The sequence below is a fragment of the Moschus berezovskii genome, chromosome 26 (assembly GCF_049115385.1).
Source record: "Moschus berezovskii isolate FMDL1 chromosome 26, NW_MosBer_1.0, whole genome shotgun sequence".
NCBI lineage: Eukaryota > Metazoa > Chordata > Mammalia > Artiodactyla > Moschidae > Moschus > Moschus berezovskii.
Genome location: NC_142485.1, coordinates 38,519,297 through 38,544,169, shown reverse-complemented (window position 1 = coordinate 38,544,169; position 24,873 = coordinate 38,519,297). Strand labels below are relative to the sequence as shown.

The 24,873-nt window shown below is 46.4% G+C and overlaps 1 protein-coding gene and 1 pseudogene across 1 annotated transcript; one reads left to right on the top strand and one right to left on the bottom strand.

Moving 5' to 3' along the window:
* Nucleotides 1-21,015: 21,015 nt before the first annotated feature.
* On the bottom strand, nucleotides 21,016-21,184 carry LOC148773771 (small EDRK-rich factor 2 pseudogene; annotated as a pseudogene).
* A 2,921-nt stretch (nucleotides 21,185-24,105) lies between these two features.
* Nucleotides 24,106-24,853, top strand: LOC148773770 (protein FAM90A8-like). Its single transcript, XM_088832695.1, has 2 exons — nucleotides 24,106-24,225; nucleotides 24,653-24,853. Exons 1-2 carry the CDS (start codon nucleotides 24,106-24,108, stop codon nucleotides 24,851-24,853), a joined length of 321 nt encoding a protein of 106 aa, XP_088688821.1.
* Nucleotides 24,854-24,873: the final 20 nt, after the last annotated feature.

The following is a 24,873-nucleotide window of genomic DNA, read 5'->3' as shown; positions in this document are numbered from 1 at the left end:
TCCCAGATGTTCAAGCAGGTTTTAGAAAAGGCAGAGGCACCAGAGATCAAATTGCCAACATCCACTGGATCATGGAGAAAGCAAGAGAGTTCCAGAGAAACATCTATTTCTGCTTCATTGACTATGCCAAAGCCTTTGACTGTGTGGATCACAATAAACTGTGGAACATTCTGAAAGAGATGGGAATACCAGACCACCTGACCTGCCTCCTGAGAAACCTGTATGCAGGTCAGGAAGCAACAGTCAGAACTGTACATGGAGCAACAGACTGGTTCCAAATAGGAAAAGGTATACGTCAAGGCTGTATATTGTCACCTTGTTTATTTAACTTATATACAGAGTACATCATGAGGAATGCTGGGCTGGAGGAAGCACAAGCTGGAATCAAGATTGCTGGGAGAAATATCAATAACCTCAGATATGCAGATGACACTACCCTTATGGCAGAAAGTGAAGAGGAACTCAAAAGCCTCTTGATGAAAGTGAAAGAGGAGAGTGAAAAGGTTGGCTTGAAGCTCAACATTCAGAAAACAAAGATCATGGCACCTGGTCCCATCACTTCATGGGAAATAGATGGGAAAACAGTGGAAACTGTCAGACTTTATTTTTTTGGGCTCCAAAGTCACTGCAGATGCTGATTGCAGCCATGAAATTAAAAGACGCTTGCTCCTTGGAAGGAAAGTTATGACCAACCTTGATAGTATATTAAAAAGCAGAGACATTACTTTGCCAACCAAGGCCCATCTAGTCAAGGCAATGGTTTTTCCCGTGGTCATGTATGGATGTGAGAGTTGGACTGTGAAGAAAGCTGATGGCCGAAGAATTGATGCTTTTGAACTGTGGTGTTGGAGAAGACTCTTGAGAGTCCCTTGGACTGCAAGGAGATCCAACCAGTCCATTCTAGAGGAGATCAATCCTGGGTGTTCATTGGAAGCACTAATGCTAAAGCTGAAACTCCAATACTTTGGCCACCTCATGTGAAGAGATGACTCACTGGAAAAGACTCTGATGCTGGGAAAGGTTGGGGGCGGGAGGAGAAGGGGACGACCGAGAATGAGATGGCTGGATGGCATCACCGACTCTGTGGACATGAGTTTGAGTGAACTCCGGGAGTTGGTGATGGACAGGGAGGCCTGGCGTGCTGTGATTCATGGGGTCGCAAAGAGTCGGACACAACTGAGCGATTGAACTGAACTGAACTATGTTCGTGTGTATTTGAAGCCCCTTCAGCCGCAGGGTCACCTCCGCCCCCCAGCCCTGTCCCTCGGGCGCCGCCGTCTGTCCGTCCGGCAGACCTGGGGGGAGCCTCACAGGAGCGGCGCGCGGGTCTGCTGGCGGAGCCTGCTCCCCGGAACCAAGTCGCCTCTGTGGGTTCGGGTGAGTCTCCGAGTCCTCGCCTGCTCTCTGCTCTTCCCAGTGAACAGCCGGCTCCACTGCGCCAAGAAAGGGAGCGGGGGCTGAGCGCCCGTCGGGAAGCGCGCGGTGTGGGCCCCGCGCCCGGGGCGTCCGTCCGTCCGTCCGGTGGCCCCGCGGCCCAGCGCGCACCGCCCGGCCCCGTGTGCGGCGCCCGCCCCTCGCGCTTCTCACACGAGGCCCGCGGGTCTCGAGTCCCGCCTGGCGCTCACTCCGCCGTGCCGGTGAGCACCGCGTCCCGGCTCACAGCCCGCCCGTCCAGGCTCTCGGGGACTCGCGTTCGGCGGAGGCCGGCCCCGCCTGACGCCCGGGGCGTGGGCCCGCGTCCCTCCTCCGGCACCGCCTCGGGCGCGCAGGCAGGGCGCCTTCCGGTCAGGACCCTCTCAGTAGCTCAAAGCCAGCGCGCTGAGCCTCCGTTTCCCAACTTGCCAAAACCTCTTCCTCGGCTCTTGTAGTTCAGGACCTCGAGGAAGCATATTTCAGACGCCTGAGGGACTTGGTGGATTCGCACTGTGGTCTGAAGGCCACAGACGTCTGGACCGCGGTTCCGCCCTCGGGGGGGTCTCGCCGGCTCTGTTCTGCTCCAGCCTCGGGGGTGTGGTCGTGGGGCGCGTTTCTGTTGAACACGAGGCGATCCGAGCCTCCCCTCGTGGTGGCCCCGCAGGGACCGGTCCCCTGGAGCAACGGTCGAGGGCTGGGGCTGCTCCGGGCGGGACCGCCTGCCTCTCTGGACGGAGCTGAGTGCAGAGATCAGACAGACCACCAGAAACGCGGTATCCTGGGTGGGCTGTGGGAAGCCCCTCTCCCGCTGCCGTTGGCAGCCGGTCCCAGGGAGAAGTGAGATGCTGTAGGAGAAGCAACAAGGCCTGAGGTTCGCAGCCTTAGGCAGTTGGAGCCCGTGATTTTCGGAGAGCTGCGTCCCAGCATTGATGTGGGCGCGAAGCTGAGTCCCACCCTGGCTGGAGGTGAGTCACTTTCCCTGGAGGCAACCTAGTGCCCCAAATATTACTGGGCTCTGGGAGGAGCACAGACAGAGGCTCCTGTGATAGGTGATTAATACTTTTATAAATTAAACTGCCAAATAAACTAGCTGAATAAACTATGTCCTGTCCTTTCCCCCTCCTGGAACAAAGGCACATCCACAGCAGCCAGGTGGGACAGAGTCCTAGAACTCCTGAGAGCCCTTCCGGATGGGCGGGGACAGGAGAGCCGGTGTCTTGGCTGGCACTCCCTCCCTTTCCTCATATCTCCCAGACCACGCATCACCCCAAGGGCCTCCTGCGCGGAGACAGTGTGCTTTCTTCTTGGTTATCAGTAACTCTGGGGTCACCGGGAGCCAGAGAATGACCAACAGGGGAGAAGGGACAGGGATCTGGCCAGAGAGGAGACACCCCCGCCCCTCGCAAACACAGGCCCTGGGAAGGACCCCCCTTGCCTGCACAACTGAGACAAGCAAACTCCACTGAATCTAAAGGTTGAGTCCTGAAAGCTCCCTGGGTTGAGCGGTGGCCCAGAAAGTAGACTAACTAACCCTAATGCAGCTGGGTGGAAACAGATTCCCATGAGAGATGACTCAGCCCTGCTACTAGTCAACAGAAAAATGTAAGTTCAGGGTGTGTGCATGCATGTGTGTGCACATGTGTGTGTGTGCGCATGTGAGTATACAGGCACCGATATCTGTGTGCTCCAGGTGTGTGTGTGAGTGTGTGTGCGCACGCGCATGTGTGCACAGGTATGTGTGTGAGTGTGGGTATACATACACAGATGTCTGTGTGTGCAGGGGTGTGTGCGTGTGAATATGTGTGCGTGTGTGTGTATGTGTGTGTGTGATTTCCCCTCCCAATTCCAGGCTTCTTTCCCCCTGCTGAGTTGTGTGTCACTGGCTGTCTACACTCTGGCCCAGGGGACACTTGGCACTGACCTCTTCAACAGGCTGGTTCTGTGTGAGGCCTCGATTAAGGCCACCTGCAGACTCTTAAAACAAGAGGTTGACAGACATTTCTGTCCATTTTCTGGACCCTACTGTTTGCAGTCGCTAGAGCAACTTGAAAAGCCTGTTAAACTGGATCTAGGGCCCTGCAGCAACCCAGTTCTGTTATTTGAGTCTTTTTTTTCTCCTATAGAAGGACTTTACAAAGGATTTTCACCCCTCACCTTTTCTGGTTTAATTTCCAAACCACACTGTGAGGTGAACCTAGTGTCCAGATGCTTTCACCCGACATGGGAGGGGAGGCCTCAGAGCTCAGAGATCCAGGGCAGGCCCGGGGGCCGACCTAGCCCACCTGCAGCCGTGCCCCACTGTGGTCCACACATCAGTTGACCAGGAACCTGCTTTGCTGCTTAGAGGAAAGTTATCTACAAATCTACATGCTCACTAAGAGACTTACTAGCAGATTCCAGAGAGCCAGAGGCATGAATGCAGACCTGCCCAGACTGCTTCCTCCTGCACTGATCCTTCGCCCTCATAGAGGTGAGCCACTCTTCTCTGGATCCAGGAGCACCTGCTTCCTTGCACGTGGAGACACCTGACCTGAGCCGGGTGAGGCCCCACAAACATGCCCAAAGGAAGTGTCTTGGGCACTTTGCCTGATGCAGCAGTTTTGAGCTGCTCCTCTTAGTGGGGAAAAGTGGCTCCATTCTTGCTGGGGTGGAGACTTCAGGGCAGAAACCCTAGGTGTGAGGATGACCTGTCATTCCGTACAGCAAGCCTGCGACCTTATTATATGAGACGCAAAATTGCAAAGAACGTAAAAAACATGCCCTTGCCTTCGGTGACCTTGCTCTGCCCTTGACAATATAATCCTCCTCTGTGAGCCTGGACTGAGATCATTTTTCACTTCACTTTAAACTTGTGCTACCATAATTACCCACCCAAGAAACACACCTTTCGTTCACACATGGTCAAAGGGGAAAAAATACAGTTGCTGGTATTCCTGGAGGCTGTTTAACAATGAACGTAATAGAGAGCTCACCTTCCTCCAGCTCTTTAGAGCTAATAGGTCTGTTTGGCTATTTGACTGTGGGAAAAGCCGACTGTCATCTTGAAGACCGTGATAAACATGGGTCAGTCTCCTCTGTTACTGTTACCTGTGCGTCCTTGGGGCACAAGTTCTCCTCGGAAGGAGAAGCCAGTGAGAACCAGATAGTTCTGGGTCAGAGAAATGGAAAATGTATCCTGAGGGGTTTGATGTGAAACTGCACCTTCCCCCAGGCTGAATTTAGAGGTGCACGCTCTAGTTTGCATCTAAATAAAGTGGATCTCCCAGGAGGCACTAGTGGTAAAGAACCCGCCTGCCAATGCAGGTGACATGGGACACCGGGTTTGATCCCTGGGTTGGGAAGATGCCCTGGAGAAGGGCGCGGCAACCCACTCCAGTGTTCTTGCCTGGAGAATCCCCAGAGGAGCATGACAGGCAACAGTCCATGGGATCCAAAAGAGTCGGACATGACTGAAGCGACTTAGCACATAGCATGAAAAAGTTTCCAACTGCTGTCAGAGGAGGAGGCAGGAAGTTTCCAGATGAAGGTGGGTTTGTTTTCTCCTTAGGCCACCATTCTTAGAGTGTGGACACCACTCACCTGCTGCGTCCTTCTCGGCCTGCCCCTCCTCAGGCTCTGGGGTCTCCTGCTTTTCTTCTAAGGGCACCAGTCTGCTGGGATGAGGGACCCACCCTCAGGGGACAACTTTAACCTAATCAGTGTTTTATCTGCCCCTTCCCCATGGACAGCCCCATTCTGATCTCTTCAGTCTTTATTTATTTTTAATTTTTGGCCACACCCTGCAGTATGTGAGATCTTAGTTGCCTGACCAAGGATCAAACCTGCTGTCTCTGCATGGGAAAGTGAAGTCTTAACCACTAGATCCCCCATCAGGGATGTCGCATTCTGGTCTCTTCAACGTGAGGGATTCAACATACGAATTTGGGGGAGGGGACACAATCCAGTTTATAAAGTTCATTCATTTTTTGTTTTTTTGTTTGTTTGTTTTTAAACCTGCTCTTACTTTTTATTGATTTTTTTAAAAGTAGAAGTACAGTTGACTTACAAGATATTACTTTCAGGTGTACAATTTAGCACTTTGATATTTGGATGATGATAATGGATCATGTTGTTGTTCAGTTGCCCAGTCATATCCAACTCTTTGTGACCCCATAGACTGCAGCACACCAGGCCTCTCTGTCCCTCGCCATCTCCCAAAGTTTGCTCTCAAGTTCAAGTGCATTGCATTGGTGATGCCATTCAGCCATCCCATCCTCTGACACCCTCTTTTCCTTCTGTCTTCAATCTTTCCCAGCATCAGGGACTTTTCCAATGAGTCAGCTGTTCGAATCAGATGACCAGAATACAGGAGTTGCAACGTCAGCATCAGTCCTTCCAACGAGTATTCAGGGTGATTTCCCTTAAATTTGACTGGTTGGATTTCCTTGTTGTTCAAGGGACTCTCAGGAGTCCATAATGGATCATACTCCGTATAAAATAATTATAAAGTATTGACTATATTCCCTATGCTGTGCATTGCATCCCTGTTAGTTATCTGTTTCATACCTTGATTATCTGTTAGTAGAATCGAGTGTTGATTCTGCTTCTGGAGGCTGGTTTGGAATATTTCAGGAAGCTCCTCAGGAGGAAAATACCATGTGGTACAGCTGGAAACACTTCCCCAAAGAGCGTGCCCCCTCAGTGTTGTATATTAACAAACACAATGTACGATACTAGACAGTAATAGGAGTAATGGGAATAATGAAGATTAGCAACAATGAGGACGATGATGAATGTGTGGAGGCAGATGGGCTTATTATATTAATGATGATGATAAACCTGTAGCAAAGCGGATGAAGGGACAGGCTTCCCGAGTGCGTGACAAAGTCATGATATCAGTCCTCAGGGGGCAGCAGAGGTCTAGATTTAACAGGGAAATATGTTCTGGGGGCAAAGCCTAAGAGCAGGAAGAGAAAGGAATCTACGTCCACAGGAGGGCATGGGGGCTCTAACCCTATTGCCAGCCATGGAAGGAGGGGCTTCTGGGCACAGAGAGGCCTGGTCTGGGACCCCCACAGGATACCACCAGCTCTCTGGAGTGAGGACAGCTGGCTGGCAGGGCGGCTGCCTCCTGGGACATGCAGTTCCCAGTTTTGTTCCCCCTTACCCCCTAATTCCGGCCATCTGCCCTGACTGGGCCTGCAAGGGTCTGACGTCGAGACTGCCCACTCTGGCCACAGAGAATGAAGGATGTTGTCCTCACAACTCTCTGAGCTGCAGGGTGATGGGGACTGTGGGACCCACACTCCCCGGGGGACTTTACCAGTCAGCACACGCAGGGGGTGACTCATCAACAAAGAGCCACCTGTCTCAAGGTGACACCCTCCCTCGTGGGGCTGACCACAGGGATGGAGGTCCAGCCCTGGACATTTTGGCCCGACTAAGGACACACACGAAGGGCCATGTAGGCGCAGTGGTCACTGTGAGCTTGGCCAGCGCTTGCTGTTGGGCTGAGGTGAAGCCGGGTTTCCCAAGTGCGTGGATTTCTTCATCCTCATCCTTTCCCAACATGTTTATCTTGAGATCACTCCTGAATAAATACTCAGCACATGAAACTTCATCTCCTCTGCCCTCTGGTATCCAAAACTGTGACAAAAGTGCTAAGATTCCAGGGAAAATCGGGCTCGCAACAGAAGGAATCAAATTCTGCTCAGGATGGAAATAACATGAAGATGGATGGCATCTCATGAGACTTGAATTTTGATCGGACATGAGCTTTGCTGGCAAGAATCATGTTTATGAATTAATGGGGAAAAAACACAAGACTGTTTGAGGTGGGGAGAAATGCTAATAAGCTCTACCCTCAACCTAGATTAAAGAGGGTATGAGAGGGAAACCATTAGAAATAAAAGGAATCCAAGTTGTTTGCATATCTTTTTTGTTTCATTTCAAATTTCAGGTTGGGTGTTGCCATAACATATTTAAATGCCAAGAGGAGGGTTCAGAGAGAAGGAGCAGTTTAAAGTGTATATGGTCGGTTTGCAACTCATACAACTCAATATAAAAAACACCAAACAAACCAAATAACAATTGAGCAGAGGTCTGAACAGACATTTTTATAAAGAAGAAATATGCCACAGGCACATGAAAAGATGCTCAACAATGCTAAACAAAGAAATGGAAGTCCAATCCACAATGAGATTTCACCTCACGCCTGTCGTGGCTGTCATCAGAATTCTACGATTAGCATATGGAGAGAAGGGAGCCCGCCTGCACTGTTGGTGGGAATGCAAATTGGTGTAGCCACTGTGGAGAACAGCATGGAGGTTCTTCAGAATACTAAACAGAATTCCTGTATGATCCAAAATTCCTCTCCTGGGTGAAATCCGAGAAAAGGAAAACATGAATTCTGATAGATACATGCACCTCTCATTTCACATTAGTGTTGTTTACAAGAGCCCAGATATGGAAGCACCTAAGTGTCCATCCACAGATGAGCCGATAGTACCATCCAGTCCACCCTTGTTGCTGCAAATGGCAAAGTGCTTTCATTTTTATGGCTGAGTAATATTGTACCGTATATTATGCCAAGTGAAATAACTCAGAGAAAGACAAATACTGTGTGTTATCATTTGTGTGTGTAATCTGAAATAAAACAGAAACACACAGATATAGACTATAAAGTAGTGGTTACCACTGGGGAAGGGGAGTTAGGGGTTGTAAATTAAGAGGAACAAACTGCCATGTATAAAATAAATGAGCTGCTGCTGCTAAGTCACTTCAGTCGTGTCCGACTCTGTGTGACCCCATAGACGGCAGCCCATCAGGCTTCCCCGTCCCTGGGATTCTCCAGGCAAGAACACTGGAGTGGGTTGCCATTTCCTGCTCCAATGTGTGAAAGTGAAAGGGAAAGTGAAGTCGCTCAGTCATGTCCGACTTGTAGCGACCCCATGGACTGCAGCCTACCAGGCTCCTCCATCCATGGGATTTTCTAGGCAAGAGTACTGGAGTGGCTTGCCATTGCCTTCTCCGAAAATAAATGAGCTGCCAGTATATATTACAAAACACAGATAATATTTTATAATAACTTGAGTTGGGCTTAATCTATAAAATACTGCATCACCATACTACATCTGAAACAAATATCATACGTTACATCAACTATCTTTAAAAACTAGATGAAAATAAAATACAGTGCATACATTTTAAATCATAACATACATTCTGATGTGCCAGGAGAGAATAGGGAAAAACACAGGTAGAGAAATAAATTCCCAAGTGAGATGAAAGGCAATTCCTTTCCTTTTATGTGGGAGATGGCATAAATAATGAATAACCCTACAAGAGTTCTTTAAATCTTGTGGTGGAAAGTGTCCATTCCCAAATGATCTATTTCATTTAGGAAATGGTCTACACAAAATCTGATGACCATAAGGGAAAAGGATGAGCCCTTGGAGATTGGTAATGGGGAAAGTTTAAAATATTAATTTTTTAAAAAATTAAAATACAGTGGATTTACCTTAATATACTAGCTTCAGATGAAATTTCTTTAATGAACATGGGAGATGGAATTTAAATGCATGAAATAATAGGATTCCCAGGCATTATATGAGGTATAAGCAAAATGTCCTCAGTATAAATGTCCTCAGTGAAATACTCACTACATCCTCTGGTTTAATTTTTTCCATTTGGGAACCGGGAACTTTTAGCTTAAAGAACCATTGCCACACCGGTACTATTTCTACTCCAATATAGAAATCAACTGTGCATGGCATGAAAGTAAAATAAATTACAATAGTTAACTATGTAGAAAAATTTTTTGTTGATTTCCCCACTAACCAAGAAATAGAGTATAAAACTGTCTTCCCATTTTCTGTGCACAGTTAATAAATTTTTGACACGTTCTTGAAGGCCCTGTGTGGCCAGTGCTTTAATGAGTCATGCTCTGCCGTCCAGCAGTAGGTCTCTATGGTCACCTCGTTATTTATCTTTGAAGTGTTTGTAGTTCTTCATCTTGCATTTTATTTTTAATTTCTCTCAGAGAATCCCAGCTTCATTTCCCCAGAATCCCAGTGTGTCTGATGTCCTGCTTGTTTTGAAGACATAGTATGGTTCCTGGTGCAGAAAATGCACTCAAAATATTTATGGGTGAAGAAGGAAATGATGGATCTTCTCACTGTCCCTGGACAATGTCATTACATCCTTGCTCTTCAAAGTGCCTGAGGGTTATACTTTCCTATTAGTTTGGAAAACCTAATCAATTGAAGAGGGTTCCTGATAAGGTGAACCGTAGCCTAGATTGGATTATAGGCTGTTATTCAGGTATACAAGGAAGTCAAACAGGCAGAGGGATGCATTTGTTCAGAGAAGAAGGAGCTGGACTGCTTGGGACCTTGAAGAAAGAGAAATCAGCTGCTTGCTGTGGAGTCCTCAGAATCCACTTGGCTTCACTGGCTCCTCCAATTTGGGGTTTTGGTGAGTCCTCCAAACTGAGACAGAAGTGTGTTTCTTTCCCTTAAATGTTATGTCTTATCTGTCTCTAGACACTGGAGTCAAAGCAACCTCTTATGGTCTCTGAACCATATACTGTGTCAACATTTTCTTTGCAACTCTCATTTCCAACCTTTGACTGTTCACATCCCTATTTTTCAGCTCCAACACTGTTGTCTTAAATCTATTTAATTATTTCATCTGCCTAACTGAAGATCCTATCGGTGTGCCCTCCAATACAGCCTCATGTGGCTGGAATATTTAAATTCATGGAACTGAATAGCTAAATTTCACATCGTTGGTAGTGCCATCCAGATTTCAAGTCTTTTGTCATGATACATGTGTGGCACAGCAGTTTCTGTATCATACAACGCTGGTATAGAGCATGCCCTTCGTCTTGGACAGTTCTACTGGATGTTGATCTCCATCTGATGTTTTAATAATTTGTTTCTAAATACTTCATTTTCTGCCTCTCTGAATTACTCTCCTTTTATGGGTTTCATCAAGCGATTTTCTTCACTTCTTATGTGACTTGAGATAGATTTTTAAGTTGAAATAATGATTTTAAGATGGAATGTCTCGTGAAATGTCTCTGCTGGTGTGGTTGCCCTTTTGCATATGACTGGGCTTTCCTTCGATATCATAGGAATTTACCTGTTTCTCTGCCTCTGATTTATTGACTATACAAAAGCCTTTGACTGTGTGGATCACAATAAACTGTGGAAAATTCTGAAAAAAATGGGAATACCAGACCACCTGACCTGCCTCTTGAGAAACCTGTATGCAGGTCAGGAAGCAACAGTTAGAACTGGACATGGAACAACATACTGGTTCCAAATAGGAAAAGGAGTACGTCAAGGCTGTATATTGTCACCCTGCTTATTTAACTTCTATGCAGAGTACATCATGAGGAACGCTGGGCTGGAAGAAGCACACGCTGGAATCAAGATTGCTGGGAGAAATATCAATAACCTCAGATATGCAGATGACACCACCCTTATGGCAGAAAGTGAAGAGGAACTAAAAAGCCTCTTGATGAAAGTGAAAGAGGAGAGTGAAAAGGTTGGCTTGAAGCTCAACATTCAGAAAACAAAGATCATGGCATCTGGTCCCATGGGAAATAGAAGGGGAAACAGTGGAAGCAGTGTCAGACTTTATTTTTGGGGGCTCCAAAATCACTGCAGATGCTGATTGCAGCCATGAAATTAAAAGACGCTTACTCCTTGGAAGGAAAGTTATGACCAACCTAGATAGCATATTAAAAAGCAGGACATTACTTTGCCAACAAAGATCCATCTAGTAAAGGCCATGGTTTTTCCAATGGTCATGTATGGATGTGAGAGTTGGATTGTGAAGAAAGCTGAGAGCCGAAAAATTGATGCTTTTGAACTGTGTTGTTGAAGAAGACTCTTGAGAGTCCCTTGGACTGCAAGGAGATCCAACCAGTCCATTCTAAAGGAGATCAATCCTGGGTGTTCGTTGGAAGGACTGATGCTAAAGCTGGAGCTCCAATACTTTGGCCACCTCATGCGAAGAGTTGACTCACTGGAAAAGACTCTGATGCTGGGAGGGATTCGGGGCAGGAGGAGAAGGGGACAGCAGAGAATGAGATGGCTGGATGGCATCACGGACTCGATGGACATGAGTTTGAGTGAACTCCGGGAGTTGGTGATGGACAGGGATGCCTGGTATGCTGTGATTCATGGAGTCGCAGAGAGTCGGACACAACTAAGCAACTGAACTGAACTGAACTGAAAGTGACTTAGCAAGCACACATGGACAGTCCATCCCATGGATAATCCAATCAGTGATTCCATCACTTTCTTGAGTGGATTTTGGGGTTTATGCTTTGTCCTACATACTAGATTCTTCTCCACAGTTAGCAGAGGATAGGAAATGATCCCTAGGCTTTCACTTTGATTGTGAAGGGAGGACTGGAGAGCAGCAGCCTGAGAGCAAATATCTTTAGGGAGATTTCTGTTTCAAGACAGAGGGGATGTGATGAAGGGATTGACTGTGGATATATGGAGAGGTTCCCCCCAAACTGGGTGATAAACATGAAGAGAGATTACAGGGAGCTTCTTCTGATTGTTAATGTTAGAGGTCATATTACAGGTAAAACCAGGGAGACCTCTGTTACCTTAAAGGAATTTGATTACAGGACACTGACTGAGCAAAATTAAATGGCAACTGCTCCTTCCTCTAGGGTAACTCTGTCATATTAAAGTTTTTGGAATCTCTGGGTGTCATCTGTAAATTGTTAAATAAAGCAATTTCTTCCTGCTGCTGCTGCTAAGTCGCTTCAGTCGTGTCCAACTCTGTGCAACCCCACAGAGCCCACCAGGCTCCCCTGTCCCTGGGATTCTCCAGGCAAGAGCACTGGAGTGGTTTGCCATTTCCTGCTCCAATGCATGAAAGTGAAAAGTGAAAGGGAAGTCGCTCAGTTGTGTCCGACTCGCAGCGACCCCATGGACTGCAGCCTTCCAGGCTCCTCTGTAAACCTCAGTTTTTCCAAATTTTTGAACGTCCTTGATCTAGAGAACTGCAACAGTCTATGACAGTAACACTGTGACTCTTGGATTCCGGCTACATTCTGGTTCAGAGGATGTTAAGGATGAGGCTGGCAGGGTGGGTGCCATGGTTTCTCCAAATGGTATAAGTCCTCAATTTAACTCCATCCTAAAATAGGTCCTTGGGTGACTGATATTCATGTGGATGTGGTACAGAACTAACCTCAGGGTTGAGGGAGAGCTGGAAGGCAGTGTGTTTCCAGAGGACTGCCAGGGCTGTTAAGAGAAGCACTGTGGGCGCATAAGGCAGGAGATGATCTGGGGGTTTCCAGAGTGTTTACCTACACCAGTAAACCACCATCTACTCTGGTGAGAGTCAGGGTCCCCCAGGGTTGGAATCAAGGAGGACACTGAGTGGTTCTGGGTGCCACAGGCTGATGAACACAAAGTCAACGCTTAGCACATTCTTATTTGCGGACTCTGACTTTCTGTGTTAGCTACCTCAGCTCTAGCTCTTCACGTGGGATCTGGGAGAGAAGAAGCTTCATAGTATTCCCAGGACGCACCACTTGTTTCTGAGTGCTAGGCTGAGGCTACACCCAGGTGAAGGTGGGGGTTTGAGTTCAGGTGGGTCTTCTAGTCTCTAGAACACACTGAAATCTTCAAAATTAATCTGGTATCTTGGATTGGGAAACTAAAAAAGAGAATGTTCGTGCTTGCAGGGGAATAACACACCATGTGTTTGCAACTAACACTGGAGACATTTTAACCAGAGACTATTATGAGCTGATGTTCTAGGGTGAACACGTAAACAAATGAGTGTCTGCCTAGACATGGGCAAACCAGTAACAGCCTCATAGCTCCTTTTCCGAAACAGGTTTCTCACCAGCAAGGGGATCCTGCTGGATGCACTAATTTGAGAGATGAATTAGCTTCTAGATCTTCACCTCAACATTCATCAGTTCACTTAAGAAGGAAACATGTCAGCAAAGAATGTGGAAAATCATGTAGTCAAGGATCATTTCTTAATGCACAGGGTCCTATTCACACTAGAGGAAAATCATGTGAATGTCCTCTATGTAGAAAAGTCTTTAATAATTACTTTAACCTCAGATGACACAGGATGATTCACATAGAAACCACAACCAGGTCCACACTGGAGAGAAACGATTCGAATGTCATGTGTGTGGGAAACTCTTCAAAGTTCCTACCTGAAACATGAGAAAACACACAGGAGAGAAGCCCTATAAATGTTGTCTGTGTGAGAAAAGTTTTCATCAAATCTCTCACCTTAGAAAACACGAGACAATCCATCCCAAAGAGAAGCACCGTGAATGTTGTCAGTGTGGGAGTCTTTAGCCAAAACTCTGGCCTTAGTCAGCACAAGAGAATCCACACTGGAGAGAAACCGCACGTGTCTCGTGTGTGGGAAGGCCTTCAGTCAGAGTTCCGAATTGACTCGGCACAAAAGGACCCACACAGGAGAGAAACCCTATAAATGTCAGCGGTGTGGGAAGGCCTTCAGTCAGTATGCAAACCTGAGAAGGCATGAGAGAACGCACACCAGAGAGCGGCCCTATGAGTGTCAGTTCTGTGGGAAGTGCTTTAGTCACGGTTTTTCCCTTATACGACACAAGGGAACCCAGCACCAGAGAGAAAACCAGGAAGGCCCTCAGTAGACTTTCTCACCTGAGGTGACACGCTTTTCCTTCCACATCCCACACATGAAGAATGTGGGAGGAACAGCAGCCATAGCATTAGTATTTAAACTCACCTAGTTCACACTGAAGTAACTGTCTGTGATCAGTATGGAGGCTCCTTCAGGCATCGCACTCCCCAGTCCAGACAGGCATCACCTGTGGATGTGGATCCACATGTGCGCTATCTCTGTGCAAAGCCTTTAGTCATTGGCCGGACCTCAGGTAACTTAGCAGAACTCCCTCTAAATACAATATGGGTGTTTTCAGCAACAACTCCAACTCTAAAGACCCTAGAGGATGTGAGCAGAGGATAAGAATGCCTAGTTCTTCTTTCATAATTATTGTTCAGTTCAGTTCAGTTCAGTCACTCAGTCGTGTCCGACTCTCCGCAACCCCATGAATCACAGCACACCAGGTCTTCCTGTCCATCACCAACTCCCGCAGTTCACTCAAACTCATGTCCATAGAGTTGGTGATGCCATCCAGCCATCTCATGCTCTGTCGTCCCCTTCTCCTCCCGCCCCCAATCCCTCCCAGCATCAGAGTCTTTTCCAGTGAGTCAACTCGTCGCATGAGGTGGCCAAAGTATTGGAGTTTCAGTTTTAGCATCAGTCCTTCCAGTGAACACCCAGGACTGATCTCCTTTAGAATGGACTGGTTGGATCTCCTTGCAGTCCAAGGGACTCTCAAGAGTCTTCTCCAGCACCACTGTTCAAAAGCATCAATTAATTCTTCGGCAATCAGCTTTCTTCACAGTCCAACTCTCACATCCATACATGACCACTGGAAAAACCATAGAATTATTGTTCAACATGAGCCAACTCCATTTAGAGAACCACTAGGACTTTGATAACTCAACAAATATTCAGTCAAGCCCCAGGCTTGATGTGCACAAGAAATTCAGTAAAAAAAATAAGCCCTAAAACAAGAACAAAGACGAAGACCTTTGAGAAATACTAAAGTATGTTGAGCAGCACCAAAGCCTACTTCTGAACAATTTATCCTAGAGAAGTGATTTCACAGAAGGTTCTGAGAAATTATTTCTCCATAGAGCAACCCCTCTGGTCCACATGTACTCAGACTATACAACATACCGTCAGTGTCATGAAGGAAGGGAAGTCTTCGGTGATCACTTATTTCTCAGTCAACACAAACTTATCACACTGAGGATGCAGCAATCCTAAAATCACAGTGGAGTTACAGCTAGATTTCATATCAGAAAAAAAAAAAATTCTGTGTGGGAGGTGTAGTGTTAGTCGCTCAGTCATGTCGGACTCTTTGTGACCCCATGGACTGTAGCCCACCAGGCTCCTCTGTCCATGGAATTCTGCAGGCAAGAATAGTGGAGTGGGTTGCCATTCCCTTCTTCAGAGGATCTTCCTAACCCATGGATCGAACCCAGGTCTCCTGCATTACAGGCAGATTCTTTGTGTAGCAGGGCAAACCCCTAAAAGATTCTTTGTGCAAGCCCCTAAAAAATCCTGTAACATACAATCAGGTCTCCCTGGTGGCTCAGTGGTAAAAAATCCACCTGCAATGCAGGAGACATGGGTTTGATCCCTGGGTCCAAGAGATCCCTTGGAGGAGGAAATGGCAACCCACTCCAGTATTCTTGCTTAGAGAACCCCATGGAAAAAAGAGCCTGGGGCAGGTACAGTCCATGGGGTTGCAGAGTTAGTCACAACCTAGCAGCTGAACAAGAACAACAGCAAACACATGAATAGATTATGATTTGGGGAAATACCTATTCATGAAAACGTGGCATAAAATGGAGAATGAAGAGACCTGGCAACATGGAATGTAACATTTTGTAAGAAGTTAAAATTTGTGTGTACAATAATAGTTGTAAATATTCAAACAATCGTTTGTGGCTAAAGGAGCTCAGTGTTGCCGTCTGGTTTCTTTGCCTGTGTGCATGCTAGCCACTTCAGTTGTGTCCAGCTCTTTTTGATGCCATGGACCATAGACTGCCAGGCTCTTCTGTCCATGGGATTCTCTAGGCAAGAATACTGGAGTGGGTTTCCATGCCCTCCGTCAGGGGATCTTCCCAACTCGGGGATCAAATTCATGTCTGTTTATGTCTCCTGCATTGGCAGGTGGGTTCTTTATCAGCTGTGCCACCTGGGAGTCTGGTTTCTTTGGGCCCCTGTAAACACAGTGATGCAGGTCTGCACTCTGAGAAAGCGGGTAGAGACTCAGCCCCACTCTCTGAGTTCCCCTTTCTCCACCGCTTTTCCACACAACTCAACTCCACTCATTTCAACATCTCCCCACCCTATCTACCCCTTCAGGCCCTGGGGGTGACACAGCTCTGATCTTCAGCTCCACTGGCCAGGTTTCCCAGAATGTCATGACCCTGCTCAGGCAAGGTCCTGGGGGAGCCTCAGAGACATCTGGTCCTACATTTTTTGAGGCCCTTCAACCTATGTCTGCGGATGGAAACTACCTGGGGCTGAAGAGACAGACATCTGATCTCTGCCGTCCCAGACCTCAGACTCTTGGTTATTTGGTCCCCAAACCTCTGAACTGAGCCAAGTGGATGAAGAGTTCCTCCCATGATCGTGCGCTCTGTCTCACTCAACTGACTCCTGAATTATGCACACAGCAGTCCCCAAAGAAACCCAGCCTTGTTACCCTCACATAAGCTCATGGGATAAATCTGCAAGAATATAAAATACCTAAAACTATCAGCCATCACATAAGCAGGTTTTAAAAATAAGTAGTGCAATGTCCTTTTCCAAAGAAAGAAATGAATGTCATCACAAAGCAAATCTCCCCTCTTGTCTGTAGCACTTGGAAAGTTATCCTTTGACACATATCCATATTGAACCCATATCTCCAGGGAGAGTCTTCCTGGATATCCACTCGGATGAGGTGTGTTCCTGCCAAAGCAGTACAATTCCCCAAGAAGGCCTGAGCCCACTCACAGAAACACAGACAAAGATGGTACTGATACCTCACTACTTTTTTTTCTCTTACTTATTTATTTAATTTTAGCCATGCTGGGTCTTTTTTGCTATGAGGGCTTTTTTCTCTAGTTGCAGCGAGCCAGGGCCACTCTCTGGTTGCAGTGTGCAGGCTTCTCCTTGCAATCGCCTCTCTTGCTGCAGAGCACAGGCTCTACGGTGCATGGACTCAGTAGTTCTGTCTCCCGGGCTCTAGAACGCAGGCTCAGTAGTGGCACGTGGGCTTAGTTGCTCCGTAGCATGTGTGATCTCCCCAGACCAGAGATAGAACCCATGTCTCCTGCACTGGCAGGTGGATTCTTACCCACTGAACTACCAGGGAAACTCCATCATTAGCTTTCAAAATCTCCACGAGGAATTCTGGGGATAGTCAGGTGGTAAAACTGAGTAAAGGTAAGGAGCAACCAATTCTGTTGTCTGTCTGTTGTCATGCATTTCATTCCTTTGGTATGAAAGGCTCAACAAGGTCATGTGACCTTGGAGTAGTATGAAGGTCAGTTTGCAAAGACAACTTTCCCCATGGACACATCCTCGTGCTCCTGAGTAGCTTCATGTCATCCAGTGAAGTTTGTCCAGCACCCATTTTTCTGAGATTCTACTGACAGATAGGAGGAGTGCAGCTGGATTTCAGGTTGGTTTGAAATATATGTGGTGTTCAGCTAAACCCTCAGAGAAATGGAACAGCAGTCAAAATATGTAGTGATGTGGCTTTAGACAATGAAGATTCTTTAATTTTTTAAAATTTTCATTTCTATTTTTCTGAGGTATTCTGTTATAATATTAGATGAGTTTGACGTTTACAAGTGGATTTCAGCTCCTGCATACCGTACACCTGCTCAGCACCAACACGTTATTGTCCCTCCTTTATTCTCCCGTGACTGTTTCACCCTTGGGCCCTCCCACCTGCCAATTCCCCCCAGTATCCACCACTCAGTTCTGTGTATCTGTGTATGTGTTCTTATGTTATTTGTTTTGTTCTTTAATTTTTTTTTCACTTGTTTTCTTTTCGTTTCTTGGTTTCTTTCTGCTTTACACATGAGTAGAGTCAATAGGTGTTTCTCTTAATCTGTCTTCAGACACAGAGGAAACAAATTTGATATATGACTTGGATTGGTCAGGAAATCTTAACAAGGTCAGACAACCTTGGAGCAGTAACAATTCAGCTAAGAAAGGGAAATTCCCCACGACCCTCAGCCACCTCTAAGGCTGCATCTCCTCCAGTGGACGGTGTCCAGCGCCCACCATTCGGAGCATCTACTGTCAGATGGGAGGTACACAGCTGGATTTCAGATTGTTTGCTTTTTGGTGGTGTTCAGTGTATCCGCCAGAGAAACAGGATGTAGAAAATATGTACTCATGTGGTTTTATGCACTGTGAAAGTCCCTCAGTCGTGTCCGACATTTTGCGACCCCATGGACTGTGTAGTCCATGGAATTCTCCAGGCCCGAATACTGGAGTGGGTAGCCTTTCTCTTCTCCAGTGGATCTTCCAAACCCAGGGATCGAACCCAGGTCTCCCACATTGCAGGCAGATTCTTCACCAGCTGAGTCACATGGGATGCACTGAGGCATGGATAATTTAATTTTTAAGTGTTTATTTTTCTAGGGTATCACTGGGTTACAGTATTACATGTTTCATTTGTATAAAAGTAGATTTCAACTCTGGTATAAGACTGACCAGCGCCAAAAACTAAGAAGATTTTTCTTTTACCATCCCGTGGACCTATTTTACTGCTATCCTCTGACACTCACTACTCTGTTCTGTGAATGTGTGTTTATTTTTGTGTCATTTGCTGTCTCTTAATAATTTTTTTTTACTAATTCACTGTTTGTATTCAGTGTTCCATATATGAGTGCATTTATAAGGTATTTCTCTTTCCTGAAAGTGTCTACAAGATGTTATTAGATCAAAGGTGATACTTAATCTTGATTGGATTAATGAAACCTCATCAAGGTCAGGTGCTGTTGGAGCAGAATCAAAGGCAGCAGGAAAGGGAAACTACCCCACTGACCCTCATTAGCCACCTTCAATGTGCACAAAGTTCCAGCACCTAAAGTTCTGAGCATTTACTGACAGGGAATAGGTATGCAGCTGAGATAAGGTTGATTTAAATTGGTGGTGTGTGTCCATTGGAGAAATGGGACACTAGTCAAGAGAGGTAGCAATGTGGTCCAGGCAATGGGATATGGATACTTTAATTTTTAAATTTAATTATTTTTGTAGGGTATCATTCAGTGAAAATGTTAGATAAGTTTTACATGTACAAGAATATATTTCAATTCCAGTGTACCTTAAAATTGGTGAGCACCAACAACTTAGGTCTTTTTGTTACCATCCTGTGGACCCGTTGTAATCATCGGCCATCCCCTTACAACTATCCTCTGACGTGCCCTGCTCTGTTGTGTGAGAATGTTTGCTTTTCTGTCATTTGCTTTCCTTTCTTTCTGTTTTTACTTATTTGCTTTTGAAATTTATGTTTAGTGTCCCACATTGAAGTGAATACGCAAGATATTTCTCTTTTCTAAATGGGTCTTCAAAACACTGATCAATACAGGATGATTTTTGTTGTTCAGTCCCTCAGCTGTGTCTGACTCTTCCTGACTCCCTGGACTGTAGCCTACATAACTTTGATTGGTTAAGAAAACCTCATTAAAATAAAAAAAAAAAAAGGAAAGAAAACCTCATCAAGGTCATGTGACCTGAGGGTGGTATAAAGTCAGCAGGAAAGGGAAGTTTCCCCCCTGACCCTCTTCAGCCACCCAGGAAGTTGCATCTTCTCAGCTGGAGTGTCCGGCACTCATAATTCTGAGCATCTGCTGAGAGACTAGAGGCTCACAGCTAAATTTCAGGTAGTGTGGCTTAAATTTGGTGTTTGGCTAGTCCCTCAGGGAAATGGGACAAGAGTAAAATTGTGTAGTGATGTGGCTTTAGGCAGCTGGGGATCAATTCTCTAATTTGTTTTGAATTTTATTCTAATTTTTATTAATTTTGGTATTATCCCATTATAATTTTAGTGAAGTTTTAGGTGCATAGCCATACATTTCAGCTCCTGTGAACACACACCTTCTCAGCACCAAAAATGCAGTTTTCCTCTGTTACTATTTGCTGCCGCATTTTGTCTGAGGCTTCTCGTCTGATTTCCTTTATTCACGTCTGTGTATCTTTGTATTTGCTATCATGCCAACTTTGTCTTCTTTAAACTTCTTTCTCCTTTTCTTTTCGTTTGTCTTTTGCGTTCCACACATGAGTGAAATTGTGAATTATTTCTTTCTCTTAACATGTCTTCAGATGTGGTTAGACCAAAGGTAATAGGTGATGTCACTTGGCTAAGAACCTCTCGACAAGGTCATGTGACCTTGGAGCAGCCTCAGGTCAGCTGGGAAAGGGAAATTCCTCCTTGATGGGTCTTCAGTCACCTTCAGAGCTGCATCTCCCTCAGTGAGGGCATTCCTCCCCACCTCTCTGATCATCTCCTACAGAGAGGAGGAGCACAGCTGGATTTTAGGACACTTTGCTCTTGAAATCTGGTGATCAGCATATCGCTCAGAAAAAAAGTCCATAGTAAACTTATGTAGTGATTTGGCCTGGCAGCAGGGGAAGATGTCTTTAACTTTACAATTTTATTTTTTAAATTGAGTTAATGTTGATGTTAATATTAGATGATTCATTTGTACTTTTTTTTTTTTGTAATTACAAAGTTAATTTTAAAAGGTTGCGGTGAACCCCACAGGAATAAAAAGACTGGGAAAGGACAACCCCCTCACCCTCTGGGAGTGGCCGAAAGGGAGAGCGGCTGCCTGCGGGGCAGGAGGCACAATAGGGACCGCTGCAGACTCCGGGCAAAGGGAGCGCCATTGGTCCTGGGGCCTGTGAACATTGCAGTGGGAAACTCCAGCGTGGGGGGACTGGCTTCAGGCACACAGCAAGGGCAAGAGGGTGGCACATGAAGCCCCAAAGCTACTTGGGTTCCACCTTCCCTTCTGCCTTCTTCAGCTTCTGCTGCATGATCTGTGTGTCCCTCTGTTTGGGGGACAGTCGCCCCATCAGCTCAGTGCTTTCCCTTAACCGAGTTGCTCTGCTGTTTCATATTCTGGCGGGCAAGCTCCTGCTGGTTACCTCGCGTCATGGTGGCTGCAGCGACTCTGCCCTTTTGTGCATTATTACATTTCAGCTTTTTGAACCTTTTTCATGCTCACCACCCAGATTTACCTCGGTCTCTGTCACTACACATTTGACCACCGCTGCTATCCTGCCTTCTCCCCTGAAGCTTCCTCCCTCAGTTCAGTTCAGTCGCTCAGTCGTGTCTGACTCTTTGCGACCCCGTGGACTGCAGCACGCCGGGCCTCCCTGTCCATCACCAACTCCCGGAGGTTACTCAAGCTCATGTCCATTGGGTCGGTGATGCCATCCAACCATCTCATCCTCTGTCATCCCCTTCTCCTCCCGCCTTCAACCTTTCCCAGCATCAGGGTCTTTTCAAGTGAGTCAGTTCTTCGCATCAAGTGGACAAAGTATTGGTGTTCAGCTTCAGCATCAGTCCTTCCAGTGAATATTCAGGACCTGTCTCCTTTAGGATGGCCTGCTTGGATCTCCTTGCAGGCCAAGGGACTCTCAAGAATCTTCTCCAACACCACAGTTCAAAAGCATCAATTCTTCAGCACTCAGCTTTCTTTATAGTCCAATTCTCACATCCATACATGACTACTGGACAAACCATAGCTTTGACTAGATGGACCTTTGTTGGCAAAGTAATGTCTCAGCTTTTTCATATATGTCTATGTTGGTCATAGCATTTCTTCCAAGGATCAAGAGTCTTTCAAGTTCATGGCTGCACCCATCATCGGCAGTGATTTTGGAGCCCAGGAAAGTAAAGTCTGACACTGTTTGACTGTGTCCCCATCTATTGGCCATGAAGCGATGGGACCGAATGCCATGATCTTAGTTTTCTGAATGTTGAGCTTTAAGCCAACGTTTTCACGCTCCTCTTTCCCTTTCATCAAGAGGCTTTTTAGTTCCTCTTCAATTTCTGTCATAAGGATGGTGTTATCTGCATATCTGAGGTTATTGATATTTCTCCTGGCAATCTCGATTCCAGCTTGTGCTTCATCCAGCCCAGCATTTCTCATGACGTACTCTGCATTTAAGTTAAAGAAGCAGGGTGACAATATACAGCCTTGACGTACTCCTTTCCTGATTTGGAACCAGTCTGTTGTTCCTTGTCCAGTTCTAACTGTTGCTCTCTGACCTGCATATAGATTTCCTAAGAGGCAGGACAGCTGGTCTGGTATTCCCATCTCTTGCAGAATCTTCCAGAGTTTGCTCTGGAAGAGCAACACAGTCAAAGGCTTTGGCATAGTCAAGAAAGCAGAAGTGGATGTTTTTCTGGAACTCTCTTGCTTGTATGATGGTCCAATGGATGTTGGAAGCTTCCTCCCTAAGGTCCGCTATCTGTTCTGTGTATGTGTGTGTTGCTTCTGTCTTCTGGTTTGTTCATCGATTTGTTGATCTGTTACTTTTGTGTTTGCTCTCACCAACAAAACACTCCTTCTACCCAGGAGTGAAGTCCTTTTGTGTTTGTCTCCAGCCTCTGACTTAATTCATTAGCATCATAACAATAGGGTCTCTCCATGTTCTGGAAAATAATAAGATCTCAACATTTTTTCTTTTTTGGCTGATTGGATTTCCATTGAATATGCATACTATTGAAAGCCAAAACCATTATTTGTTCATCCTTAGTTGAAACATGTATTTCGCATCAGCTGAGTTAAAATGAGATGTTGAGGACAAAAGTTTCAGAAAACAGACCCTCAGCCGTGAATCGTCTAATCCAGTAGAGAGGAAGATAATGTTAAGTGAATCTGAACTTGAGTGTTGGCATCTCTGATGTCAAATGCCAGAGTCCAGGTTTCAAAATTAATCACACTTATTTTTTATTTCCACATGTCTATTGCTCAATGTCAAGTGTAGCTTTCCCCTCGCACAAATATTTGTGTACGTGTGGGGAGATCTTTTATCTCCTAGATCATGATACATGCAACCCAAGTCTCTAAATTTAGTCTTCCGAGGATGCAAATCCAAATGCATGTTCATCTGGGTCCTGATTGATGTGTCGGTAATCAGGGGAGAACATAGAAATGTCTGGGCAGTTGAGTTCAGTCACTCAGTCCTGGCTGACTCTTGAGGACCCCACGGACCGCAGCACACCAGGCTTCCCTGTCCATCACCAGCTCTGGGAGCTTACACAAACTCACGTCCATCGAGTGGTGATACCATCCAACCATCTCACCCTCTGGCGTCCCCTCCTTCTCCTGCCCTCAATCTTTCCTAACATCAAATCTTTTCGAAAGAGTCAGTTCTTAACATCAGATGGCCAAAGTTCTGGAGTTTCAGCTTCATCAGTCTTTCCAGTGAATATCCAGGACTGATTTCCTTGAGGATTTACTGGTTGGATCTCCTTGCAGTCCAAGGAACTCTCAAGAGTCTTCTCCAACACCACAGTTCAAAAGCATCAATCCTTCAGCATTCGCCTTTGTTAACAGTCCAACTCTCACATCCATACATGACTACTTTAAAAACCATAGCTTTGACTAGATGGACCTTTGTCGGCAAAGTAATGTCTCTGTTTTTAATATGGTATCTAGATTGGTCATAGCTTTTCTCTCGAGGAACAAGGGTCCTCTAATTTCATGGCTGCAGTCACCATCTTCAGTGATTTTGGAGTCCCCCAAAATAACGTCTGTCACTGTTTCCCCATCCACTTGCCGTGATCTTAGTTTTCTGAATGTTGAGTTTTAAGGCAACTTTTTCACTCTCTTCTTTCACTTTCATCAAGAGGCTCTTTAGTTCTTCTTCACTTTCTGTGAAGAGAAATATCTGGGCAGGAGACGTCAAACTGTCAGAAACCTGGTCACGATGTCATGATCCCCATTTAGGGTCCATAGGGCAGGGATGTCTCTGTGTCTCTGCATCAATATGACTGTTTTTTCTCTCTTTTCCCAGAGGAAATCGAAACATTAAATTGAGGAGAATCTCCAGTAGGTGTGGAAGATGGCTGGTCATTACGGATGGCTGACAGCCTGCCGACTCTTTCAAGACCAGAAAGTGAGGAAGCAAAACGCGGGACCTGGGAGGCAGACGGCCCCCGCACCACAGGAGACAGACTCCATGGTGAGTGGAGGCTTGGACCCGCAGGGAATCTGTGGGTGGCATGGACTGCGGAGACAGTGTTTAGACCTGGAATGTTCCGGGTCCATAACTCATTAGTGCATTCCCATCCAAAGATAGCTGCCTCGACCTCCCTCCCCAGTAGATCAGGCCATTCAGAGACTGGGAGGAACCACCTGGGCTCCTTGGGGTTATGTTGGGCTGGCTTCTTCCAGATCTTTCAATGGGGCTCTTACTGTTCACCTTAGACCGCCAGCCCCTCCTCCTCTGATGCTCCTGACGAGGGCTTTGGGAGCCACAATATTGTACATATCCCGGCACCTGAGGGACCGCGTCCTTTCTCTAGAACCAGCATTCAGCCTTGCATTCACTCTGGACTCGTGCCTGTGGCTTCTGCTGACTCACTGACCTGCTTCTCCTCCACCCACAGGTGAAGTGTAAGGACTGTGGAGCCTTTGGGCACACAGCAAGGAGCCTCAGGTGCCCCATGAAGCGCTGGCAAGGGGCGCTGGTCCCCCTGCCCTTGGGGTCCAGACTCGGGAAGGAGAACCTGGCCTGGAAGCTGCAGGACCCACCAACCCCAGGGACCCCAAACACGGCTGTGAGAGAGGAGGAGGAGAGGCAGAGGTGAGCGGCGGGGTGGTGGGACCC